Here is a 12,810-nt window from a genome sequence, read left to right as displayed (position 1 = left end):
GGTCTCAAACACAGGTTCCTTGACTCTCAGTTCTGAGCTCCTTCCAGGCCATCATGCACACATAATCTTGCATTCACTTTTAATCTCATATTCTTTCTCTCTGGCCTCTCTCACAGACTTGAGTCCTGGGCAGGAGTAAGGTATAACCACAGTCAGTGGGGGCCCCAGAGTTTTGAGGACAGAGCCACTGCAGGAGTGAAGCATCAGATAAAAACCACAGATGATTTATTGTATATCCTTCTCTGTATATGAACTTGCCAGACACACGTACATATGCAGCCATGCAAAGAATGAGGTAGATCTACATGTGTCTAAGACATAGTGTTAAGTTGGAAAACAATTACAGAATGTTATGTACCGGGTAACCTCGTTTGGATTAAGAAACACCAGGTATGCACACGGGTGTGCCTTGCATTTCTGTACACCCCCAACAGTGATTATACATGGAGATGCAATTGTATGGAACCGTGGAACAGGATACAGAACTTGCACTTCTTTTAACTGGATATTTCTGGATTATTTGAATGCTTAACACACTAGTTGTACAAGAATAATTTTTAATAAGCATTTTCTTTAAAAATAAACAACTTACCACTGAGGTAAAAAAATGTTTTGGGGTGCCTGGGTGTCTCAGCCGATTGAGTGTCCAACTCCTGATCTTGGCTCTGGTCGTGATCTCACAATTGGTGTGATTGAGCCCCAAATGGAGCCTGCTTAAGACTCTCCCTCGCTCTCTGCACCCCTCGCTTTCACTCTCAAAATAAATAAATAAACTTAAAAAAATGTTTTTTTGCAATCAATACCTCTCTTGATGACAGTGAGCTAGGGACACACACACACACACACACACACACACACACACACACACAGTGTATCTCCCAGAACCCACAGACTCACTCACGATCACTTCATCTCAGTACTTTCTAGATTTCTTCACAAATAATCATCCCTCCTCACATTTATACTGTGTTACTTTGCAAAGCATTTGTACATGTGAAAAGTCAGGTAGACATCTAGAGGATGAGTCGTTGATCAGAGACAGGCTTCGGGGGCATGGACACCCAGCATCCCTAGTGAAATGGTATTTCACTTGTGTATTTTATGAGTATCCACAGCTGCCACGTGATTCTCAAAGGTGTCAGTGGCCCAAATGGGATTACAAAACACTATATTACATATCAATGTTCTTTTTTTGAAAAAAGTATTTCTAAAAGGATAAATAAGATAACTGGTAACAAAGGCTGCCTCTGGGGAGGGAGGAACCCGAAAATCCTGGGTGAAAAAGAAACCTGTCCTTCATTATACCCTCTTTTATACTATTTGAATTTGCTTTTACTATGATCATGTATTACTGCTTCAATTAAAGTCACCCAAAGTACTGTTTTGGAGAGACGAGGGGGCCCAGCAACAATCTGGAAACTCAGGTGAGCTCCTCTGTATTTGTATTATCAGCCTGAAGGTTCCATTTGGTATAAGTCCTACCTATTTTCTCCAATCACGAGGGGCATGTTCCCAGGAGGGAAGCACAATCACGATGGAGATTTTTTCCATTGCAGCATCGTTTTATGAGCCTGGGGAGTGACTTGGGGGTTACGTGGGTTAGAAGGCTGCTGCAGCCTCTCCTTCTCTAGAGTCTGAATCGAGACATCTGGCACGCGTCTCTGGCTCTGAGGTCAGCCGGGCCCACAGACACCCGTAAGTTCTTAAGGTGCGCAGTGAGAAGGCTGGAAAAGTCAGATGGGTGGACTGCACCAGAGGGAAGCATGCAAAATAGAAACACATGGACGGCTCACCCGGTTTCCCCCTGTCAGCACGGCTGCAGGAATGATTTGCAAGAGTCCAAGCCAAGTTCCCACTGCTCCAGACCATGGAGACAGAGGAAGAGAGAAGCAAGTCACACCTGCATGTTCCGTTTCTTCCTTCTTGGGAGCCACATTGTTTACTTGCAGACTGCAGGTGGTGGTGGCTGGGCCTGTAAACACCACTGGGAGACCAGTTGGTTTGGCTCAACCAGGTCATCCGAGCAGGGGATCTGGAGCCACAGTTATGGTCTCCCAGCCAAAGCTTGTTTCCTGCCTAATTCCCTCCGGCAGACTCAACACGAGGCCTTACAGAGGAGACATGGTCCAGTTTATAAACAAACACATGGGATCTACAGCATGAGGGGCCTTGCACTTGCATGTGAGCCTGGGGTAAGTCTTAGTTAGCATGGCTTCCTGTTGTAAAATGATAATAATCCCGTATGTCTGTAGAGTGCTATAGAGCTAACACAGCACTTAACATGGTCTACCATGCCTATCATCAACGTCCATTTTACAGATTAGGAAACTGAGGGCCCAGAAAATTACTTTTCAATGTCTGTCTTTCCTCTACCTGTGTAGGACATGGGCTTAGAGTAGGCACCCGAAATTAATTTGAATGAAAGAAACAGTCACTGAATGAACTGACCAACATAGAGGAAGGGTACACAGTGGAAACGCCTCCTACTAATTCATGGGAGCCCATCGTGTGCATACCTCCCAATGCTGCCTTCAGTAACGTCATGTTCATAGCTTTAAATTGGTTATGGTGGGAGTAGTTCTACCAGCATATTGGCAGATACTACAACTCAGGGCTTTTTTGCCCCTTTTTTCCCCCATAGTGCCAATTCATCAACACACTGGGTATAGGTGCCACATAGTATAGGCAATTAAAACCCAATTGTAAAACAAGTAGTATTGGCAATTAGAATACAGGTTTTTCAGATCCTCATCTCTTTTCCAAAAGAAGGAGAGAGTGGGAAGAGTCTAAATGAATGATATTTATTACTTCAACATACATGAGTAGATCCTACTATATGCCAAGCACTAGCATAGGCTGGAGGAGAGAAACAAGTATTTGAGAAACATGTATTCTCAGGTACAAACTGTAATGTGCACACGAATCCCCTGGGGATCTTGGTAAAATGTAGATTGTGATCCACTTGTTCTGGGTGGGACCTGAGATACTGCATTTTGAAGAGGCTCCCAGGTGGTGTCAATATCGCCCCTCTAACGGGGCACACCTAGGAAGCAAGGGGCCAGGAGGCTGTTGAGTGCTACTTTATGCCAGCCAGTTCTGAACGTTAGAGATCTATTAACACATTCAATCCTTGTGACACTAGGGACATTTCCCCCTTATCCACATGTTACACAGGAGACCACTGAGGCCCAGGGTCACCCAGCTGGTCAACTGCTCCTGGCTCAAACCCAGGAGTCTGGCTCAGAGAATGAAGAGCCATTCTCTTTCCAGTGGACCTTTCCAAGGACCTAGCTGGACCTTCTTGAAAGTGACCTTGCTTTCCCTTTCTCTTCTCCTCTCCTCTTCCATTTCCTTTCTTACCGCCTACAAGTACTTCTACCAGAGAAGAGCAAAGGAGAAGTGGGAATAAGTGCTCACACTCATTTCAAGTGTATGAACCCTGTCTTTTATTTTCGATATTCTGATTCTTTGACAGCTGAGGCCTTGCCCTTCTCAGGATCGGCCCATTCCCAGGATGGTAAACAAGTTTCAAATTCAGGCTCTCACCCTCTGGGCCCCTGTCCCCCTACCCTGGTCACCCCAGGGCCAGGTTCCAGACAACTGGGAAGAGCCCCTGTGCCTCAGATCCCACTGAATTATTCCAAGTAGCCAATACTAAACATACTTACCCTGCTTTGCCTGTTTCTTCCTGTAGAAACCACAGTAAAGACTCTTGCCCACATCCTCCCATCTCCCACACCCTGCCCCCTGACTGACCCGTATGCTTCCCTATGCGGTGGGCCCCTCCTCTTGGGATCTTGAGTACAATAAACTATTTTTTCAATGGCAGTCATCTCCTGGCCTGTTGGCTTCACCATCCCTAAATAATAACAAATTCAAGTTCCTCAGGAAAGAGAGAGCTCAATCCAAGTGAAAATGTGGATCATCAAGGATTCCCCTCTTCTCTCCCAAGCTCAGCCCTTCTTAGAACTGGCTGGCATACACTCTCAACGGACAGCTTCTCAAGGACCCTGCCCAGGGCCAGCCCTACCACTTGTCTAGAGAGAGGGCCAGGTGCTCCGCCAGCACTGTCAGGGCCTCTTACCTTATTCCCCGGCAGGTGCTGAGTGTGACACTGGACTGTTCTGCCTTCCTCACCGTCCCGTGGTAAAAGCAGTGGTCCTAGCAAGGAGAAAAGGGGGGTGGTCAGGCCAAAGGACGCTGATAAGCATGGCGATGTTAATGTCTCATGAAGGTCAGGGATGATTATATAGATCTTAACTTACACTCTGCAAAGAGCTTTCCAAGCCACCATTTTATTTCATCCTCATAATAGTCCTGGGAGGTGGGACATCATCCCGACTGAACAGATGAAGCAGCCGAGATTCAGAGAAGCAAAAAGATTTTCCAAAGGTTTCCCTGCTAGTCAGAGAAGCCAGGACTTCAGGTCTAGTTCAGAGCTCTTTCCAGGACATGTGACCACAGGAAACACTGGCTGGGGTCACCTCTGTGGCTGCCCCGCAGAGTTGAAATGTGTGTCCACCCAGAACCTTAGTGTGATCTTATTTGGAATGGGGTCTTTATAGATGTCATTAAATTAAGATGAAGTCACACTGGACTTTATCATTTTTCTTTATTAGAAAAAGAGGAGAGGACACAGAGAGACAGACAAACAGACGGACAGAGAAGAGGCCACTGGAAGACAGTGGCAGAGATTAGACAGATGCAGCTACAAGCCAAGCAGCACCACAGACTCTGCCAGGAGCCACCAGAAGCTAGAAAAGGCAAGGAAGCATTCCTCCCAAGGGACTACAGCGGAAGCCTGGCCCCTGCTGACACTGTGATTTTGGACTTGCAGCCTCCGGAACTGCGTTTTACACTCCCGAGTTCACACTGCTTTGCTATGGCAGCCCTGGGAATCCAACAGCCCCCCTTCTTCCCCACCTCCCCTGAGTCCCTGTGTGTCTGGACCAGACTTGACTTGGCACCTGCATCCATGGATGCATGGAGCTCTGATGCTCTTCTCTCACTGCTGTGTCTCACAGCCATCTGGTCTTCCCGACCTGGCTGGACTCCTTGTGACTACAGACAGCTGCTGAGCACCGCACCATGCGCCAGGCCCCCCAGCCAGGCCCGGGAGACACAGCAAGGAGCGAACAGACACAGCTCCAGCCTTCCTGGGGCTTACAGGCTTGTGAGAGCCAATCTTAATTAAAAAGCCATACAAAGATTTAATTACAAACTGTGAAGAGAGGCTTGAAGTAAAAGTTGGGAGGTGCCAGCAGAGTGTTTCATAAGTAGGCTCACCAGAGCATCTACGAGGCCAACACAGCTGTGGGAGCACTGAAGCACAAACCACGACTTTCCCCTACAGGGTGATAACGAGGGACGCGCTCCTCCAAGCCTCTTCCCAGATAGTTCAAAAGAGAGAAGCTGGTCAGAACAGAGAGAAGGGAAAATCCCCAGGGCAGAGCCAGGTTCTGCAAAGGTCTTAGGAAGGGTACAAGCTATGTAGCTGCAGACCCAGGAGCTCTCTCTTTCCCCCCCCAATGCAGAGTGGGGCCAATCAGAAATCTCGGGCATCAAGGGATGCCATGCTGACTCAGTCAGTGAAGCGCGTGACATTTGATCTTGGGGTTGTGGGTTTGAGCCCCACGTTGGGCGTAGATAGAATCTTTAAAAAAAAAGAAATCTCGGGCATCAGCCTACAGAACAATCCAAGTGATCTATCACCAGGACCACACTTGCTTGTAGTTGTTCTTTGATCCCCAGCCGGCAAGGATGTGACCCAGGAGATAGCTAACCCATTCCTGCATATTCTCTGGCTCCACCTTCCACCCACCCTTGAGGCAGGACAGCCCAATAATTAAATTCAAGCATTTTGGCACAGCCAGGCCAGATTTAAACACAAGCTCCCACACCTGCCAGTGATGCAAACAGTTCACAATGTCTTTCAGACCTCCAGTGTCTTCAGTCTCTACCTCACGAGGTGGCTGTGAGAATACAGTACATCAAGGACCTAGTGCAGGGCGCCTGGCCCAGAGTGGCCGGCAATAAACCTTAGTGATCATGTTATAGGCGTTAAATTCTCCTTGTCAAAGGCAAAATGTGGCCTCGAGAGAGCTGGAAGCCAACCAAGAGCCTGAATCCTCAGTCATCGCCACACCAGTTCTATGTCCCATGCAGCTGAGCCACGCAGTCAGATCACAGGACATGGGCCAGGCTGGCACTCAGGTCAGGGTCAGTCCCCAGACCACTGGTGGGTGCCCTTCCACCTGGCGACAACCCACTGGCCAGCAGCGAGGCTCCTCCATCCATTTGGGCTCAGGCCCTCCGGACGAGGGACAGGCAGCAGCCCCTCTCTGCATCAAACTCTCCTGGACATCAAACAAGTCAGATTCTGACCAGAGGTGCACAAAGGAAAGCCACTGTGTTGCACCTATGAGACAAGGTGAGGCAGGGACAACCTTTTTTCCAGCCACGATTGCATCTGCTTGCAAATGCCAGACTATCACATGGTTTCTCCCTCCATCCCCAGATTCCAAGACCTGGAGACGCATCATCAAATGCTCGGATTCTGAACCTGATCCTTAGAACTCAGCTACAGGGCCATGAACTCCACGGCCCAGGATCATTCACAAGTGGAAGAGGGGGCCTGGCTTTTATGGAGTAAAAGGGGTTCGCAGATGTTGGAATGACGGGGAGTCAAGAAGTTCAGAATGGGGGTCAGCTAGTTTCAAAAATCTAAGTACCTCTACAGATAAAGAGAATTCAGATCCAGGGATGGGACTGAAGGATCCCTGTACCTCTTTGTACATCTTTGGACTGATGTGTTCACTGAGTGCTCTCTGAAATAGCATTAACAACTGACTTTTGTAACATGCTTTAAATTTACCAGGGGCTTTCACACACATCATCGTGTATGATAATGATCCCACCATTTCCTGTTACAAACAGTAAGGGCTAACATCTATCCAGCCCTTACTACTGGATAAAAAAACTGATGTCGAGTTTTTTCTTTTAATTCTGACAATGTCACAGCCTTAGGAGGTAGATATTATTATTCCCATTTTTTAAAAAGGGAAACTAGGGGCACCTGGGTAGCTCAGTCAGTTAAGCATCCGAGTCCTGATTTCAGCTCGGGTCATGATTTCACGGTTTTGTGGGTTCAAGTCCCACATCAGGCTCTGTGCTGACAGTGTGGAGCTTGCTTGGTATTCTCTCTCTCTCTCCCTCTCTGCCCCTCTCCCACTCATGCTCTGTCTCTCTCAAAATAAATTAATTAAAAAAAAAAAAGGAGGTGGGGGGAGGAAACTAAAGGTTGGAGAGGTTTCAAGTCTTTCCCAAGGTCACACACCCAGGTGGAGACTGGAATGATAGCAGCCTGACTCCAGACTCCATAGCCACCCCTGGCAAAAGCAGCCCCAGGAAAGTGCACAGGGCTTCATTTGTTACAGCTCTTCTCTCTTCTAGCACCAAGGAGGACTGAGCTCTAGTCTAAGCCTTGCCATTTACTGGTTATCTGAAGGTAAGCATGTTACTTTTTCTCTTCTCTCCATTTCCTCATGAATAAAATGTGGTGTTGGGAGAGATGTTTATAAATTCTCATAAAACCAGTGATTCATTGTACCCTTCTACAGCTCTGAGAGTCAGATCTTAGCGTATCCAGTTTTCTGATGAAGAAACTCAACACTAGTGTGGTCAAAGGGTTGCTGAAGGTCACATAGCTAGTTAAAGCCAAGGCTACAACCCTGGCTTTAGACCCCAAACTCTGTAACTCCTACAGGCCTGGCTGATGAGTTTGAGGAAGTTCCCAGAGCTCCAGAGCTCCCACTATCCCAGGCCCAGGCTGGTAGCAGGGCGTGGCTCTCAACATTGGGGTCAAGGACAGCCAAATGGTTTATTCTATTCTCATTTCTCTTTGAAGTCCTCAGCTCCCAGATAAGAAAGCTGACTAGGAGCTCCCTGAGGCCGGGTGGGGGCTTTGCAAGAGTCCTGCAGGAGGGGATATAAGAAAACAATGGGTTATCCTATACTTCAGCTAGGATGTGCTTTGGTCAACAAGACCTTCCGGAAGAAGGAGAGTTCTGGGAATGAGGGGAAGTTCTCTTCCATCTGAAAGGCCCTCACAGCATCTCTGCCTGACTCTGAGAGCACAAAGAACAAGTAAATGAACAGTCATGAAGTCATCGCATTCCTTCTCAGCTTCTCGGCCTGAGGGGGCCACCCAAGGGGGCTTTCATAGCAGGAAGTATGAGCTCATGGTAAACTTGTGCACTGAGACCCATTCTTGAGCTGTGGGTAGAGAAGTGCAGGAGCCAAACTGAGAGGACCGTGCTTTGTGAGGTCCTTATGTGTAGGGGCTTTCGAGGCGTGCCTGCCCTCTCCCTCCCTCCCTGGAGGCACAGAACTTTAGTCTCAATGATGGAAGAGGTTTTGACCAGGGATACTGAAGAAGGTGGGGAGCCACAGCTGGATAGCCTCCCCAGAGATGAGAAGACATAGTCAACTTGCCTGTTGTGGGTAGTGGCCACACTGCCAATTCCTTCCCTATCCAGGAAGGTCTTGGTGAGTAAGATTGCATTAATCTTCACATGCAGCAATCCAACACAGCATCTCAGCCACCTGATTACTATGCTCCAGACCTCTTAGATCTATTAAAACTTAGCTGTCCTGAGTCTCTTTCCCCATCCAAGGCTAAGCTGATAAACTAATCTGAGCTTTTACTGACTGATGGTGGCTGCCATGGCCTTTTGGACATCTACCCTCTAACAGGGATATTTTAAAGATGGGTCATGCAGGAATCTAAGATTCCATGGGAAGCTGCCAGAGGAGCACTGAGGCAGAGGGACCTACCCTGTGGCCCTATACACCACACCTCCACATCTATATGCCACAAAAGTGCGTGATGTCCTGACCCAAAGGCAGAAGACCACCGGTGTTCCATCTTCCCTTCTTCACCCCATCTCATCTGCATGGTCCGAGAAGGGTCACTCTAATCCAGAGTGTCTCACCTTGGGCACTGTTGACATTTGGGGCCAGATAATCCTCTGTTGTGGAGAGGCTGCCTTATGCACTGTAGGACACTTAGCAGGATCCCTGGCTTCTACCCACCAGATGCTGGTAGTGTCCACCTCCCAGTCATGACAGTCAAAAACTGGCTCCAGACATTGCCAAGTGTCCCCCAAGCCTTTGCTGGCCAAAATGGTCAAAGAAACAAATAGAATATTTTAGGGTAACTGCATCTGATTAAAATTGATATAAATCATCCCGAATCCTATTTTCCTTGCATTATGTGAGTTACCCACATGTTAACAAAAGTTTAAATAAAAGAAACACTTTAAACAAAATCACTCCCAGCTGAGAACCACTGATCTGACCCCATGAACACTAGCAGGTACCTCAGTAGGAAAAGCTAGCAGACCATGAAACGTGTACAATTCACTACCTTAAGTGCCCACCAGTGGGGTGTGGTGAAGCAGACTAAAATTCATCCTTTTGAGAAACCATTTGAAAGACCATTTTTTAAATGACAAATCTTTTTGCAAATAGCCAAACTCAAAAACACTTTTGAGGGGGAAAATATCCAATATGAAGATGGCAGCAAAACAAGAAAATCTATGAAACCTAAAATCCCATTAAAAAAGGCAGACTACAAAACCTTATACATCCATATGGAAAAGTCTCAATTAAACATCTAATTAAGTGCAATGGCAGGATTACCAGTAAATCATTCCTTTTACTTAAACTTTTGTTAATATGTGGGTGATTAACATACAACAGAGAAAATGTCTGCTTTGTAATGATTTATGCCAATTGTAGTCAGAGGCACTTACCCTAAAATATTCTGTTTGCCTGATCATTTTAGTCAGCAGAAGAGAGGGAGCCTTTATGAAACAACAAATTCACATTTTGCTTTTCCTGCTCATGCCCTGGGTCTGGGGTCAGGGCAAACAATCCCTCCAGAGGAGGGACTGTGCCCACCACATATCTCCTCACTTCCCGGGGGTGGGACCAGGACAGGCCAGCTGCTTGACAGATCCCTGCTGACCTGAACTCACCTCAGATTTCAGCATGGTGGTTTGAGCGTTGCCACTTGGAGTATAATGGGTTTCTGTGTAGGCTGGAGCAAAAAGGTACCTGCAAAGAATAAACATAGACATTTGTCTCTTTAGGTGCTGGCCTCCACCCTCCTGGAAACAGTGGGCAGTCATTCTAAATGACCCAGGAAGAACCACCCAAGCATCTCTGTGCAGAAGAAAATGAGCAGCCCTAAGGGCCTACGGAACAAAAAGAAAACCAGGAGGAAGTTTATTAATTTTGTTCTTAATGGGATCATCACTTAGTATGGACACAACCAGATGAAGGAGACAAAATGACAGCAGTGGTCGCAACTTTTTCTGGGTCCTGGGAATACACACAAGCGAACCCATATTCAAAATTTCCCAAGGTCTTTGGACGCTCTTTTGTACCTATAATTATGCTAGCACTGCATCCACCAACTTGCAGTATTGGCTCGCCAATTTTTCTTCATGGGAATCCTTCCATCCTGTTGCATGTTCTTGTGAGACTGCCAATCAAGGTGTCCTACCTGGCCCTGGCCAAGAGTGGCCCATGTTCCAAGCTAAGCCAATGGAGTGATGTTGCAAAAACCAAACAGATGGAAGCAACTCATCTGTTCCTTTGTTCCTGCTGCCTCGATTCCCAAAGTTGCCTTTGTCTGCCTTTGCTGAGACCTAGTGGTCCAGATGTCCTGAGACCTGGTAGTTCTGTGTTACCCTTACAACAAATTCTTATTTTCTTTTCTTTTCTAAAACTTCACATTGGTTTCTCTCTTGCCACAGACCCCTTGAAGCTGAAGTTAAGAATCTCTCATCAAAGGCAAGGCAACACCAAACAAGGTTCTTAGCATTTCTCTAAAAGTTAAAAGAAAAATAAAAGAGCCAAATGGAAGTTTCAACTAGCTCAGCCACATTAAAAGCAAAATGCATCTATAGAAAGTTGAAGTCTAAGGGCAAAAAAAGTGTCTCATGGAAGAGAAATTGAAGTCTAACAAAACAAGAATTAAGAGGATCTAGATGTACTAACGGAAAAAAATGTTTAAAAATGGAGTTAGATCAAAACAATACATTTCAGGAAAATACACATTTTAAAAATCCCTCCTAATGAAAAACTGATAACAATACACACAAGTGTAGGCATTGAGAACACATGGAGAAGCAAATGCCCATTGTTAATGGTGGTTCTCTCAGGGCATTGCAGATGTTCACAATCTAAGTTGCATATTTCTAAAAACTGGTTGATTTTTTTAAAAAATAATTATTTATTTTGAAACCTGAAAACCTAATTTGAAACTGCTTTTAGGAAGAAGAAAGTATAGACTGAGGCCAGCACAGAGAGCCAAAGGAATGTGCAGAGACAACCCTGGTTTTGGAAGAGAGGACATTTCCCAGCAAGATGAGGTCCATTGAAGAGGGTCTCCAGAGTCACTTCTGGCTGTAAGTTCTGGGACTCCTGACTGAGATTCCTCTCCACTCCGGAGTGCAGCCAGAAGGCAAATGTCACAAGAACTGTCTCTTCTACTACATCAAGCCCTTCAACATCAAGGCTTGGACAAGAAGAAAAGAAACCCAACAGAAAAATGTAAAAATAAAGTGAAGTACAAAACCCAGCTTGTGTAGAGAAACTCTCATTCACATGAAAACTCTGGGTCTGTAGCTCACTTGGCAGGGTCTGTCTCCCAGCCCTATGTCTTTCTCCTTAGCACCTAATAAGCCAAGGATCCAAGGAAGGAGTCACCCATTTGTCTGCGGGAGATAAACCATAGGCCCCAGGAGGACTGAGGCCAAGCTGTTTAGTGCACCAGTACATACCAGTGCTTAACATTTATTTAATGAAAGAATGACTTAACTAGTAATTGAATGAATGAGTTGTTTTCAGGATTAGGAGCTTGGAGCATGGTCTGGAGTCTGAGAGAATGAAGTTTACATTCCAGCTCTGACATCTACTGTCTCCATGGCCATGAGTGAGTTACTTTACCTCTCTGAACCTTTGTTTCCTCTCCTTGCAAATATGAGGATAATATGCCTACTTGATAGGGCTATATTAAGAGTATCATAACAAAATGCACAAAAAGGGCTTAACACCAGGCCTGGCATAGAGTAAGCTCTGTAAAGGTCAGCAATTATCATTATTGCTTTCACCAGGGATTATGATGGAAGAACCCAGAAAAACTGATATAATCTACCCATTTTCCCCTAACTCTCCCCAGCCATTAATGTTCCAGTTTATCACTTGAGAGAGATGAAAAGGCAATTAGCTTATTCTCGCAGGCCCACTCCCTAGATCTGCCTTCACAGATGGCATCATGGACAGCTAGAAAAGGGTTCAGAGTTTAATGGTCTGTTCCCAGTGCCAGTGGGGAGATGTGAATTTTCCCAGAGGAAATGCACCCCTGGTAAATACATTCTCAGCCTAGTCTGAGTCTCAGGGGGGAAAAAAAAATCATTCATTCAGTGACATTAAGATGCTCCAAAGAGAACATTCCAGATTGAACCTCAGAGGTGTCCACATTATGGTCAGTCCCCAGCCATACCTTCAGAAGGGTAAGCATCTTTCTGCAGCTTCTTTTTCTGAGGATCTGACACCATTATCATAGGACTCCCAGAGCCTCAGGGTTGAAAGGGACTTTCGTAATCATTTAGCCAAACTCACTAAACTGTGGGCTCCCTAAGAGCAAGGGCACAGGTGCTTCATTCAGGGCTTCTCCCCAGCTCCCAGCACGTACCAGGCAGGCAGTACATGTTTATTCTGTGAGTAAGTGGGAGAAGG

The 12,810-nt window shown here is 46.2% G+C and overlaps 1 protein-coding gene across 1 annotated transcript in view; it reads right to left on the bottom strand.

Annotated features, from left to right (window-relative positions):
- ADAM19 (ADAM metallopeptidase domain 19) overlaps positions 1-12,810 on the bottom strand; it is an 80,718-nt gene that overhangs the window by 38,367 nt on the left and 29,541 nt on the right. The window contains exons 4-5 of the mRNA XM_011286766.3: positions 10,041-10,119; positions 4,085-4,161 (exon numbers count right to left, since the gene is read on the bottom strand). Coding sequence (XP_011285068.2) covers positions 4,085-4,161; positions 10,041-10,119 — 156 coding nt within the window. The remainder of the gene's footprint in view (positions 1-4,084; positions 4,162-10,040; positions 10,120-12,810) is intronic.

This window comes from Felis catus, chromosome A1 (assembly GCF_018350175.1).
Source record: "Felis catus isolate Fca126 chromosome A1, F.catus_Fca126_mat1.0, whole genome shotgun sequence".
Classification (NCBI taxonomy): domain Eukaryota; kingdom Metazoa; phylum Chordata; class Mammalia; order Carnivora; family Felidae; genus Felis; species Felis catus.
This window is presented reverse-complemented; position numbering and strand designations above follow the sequence as displayed.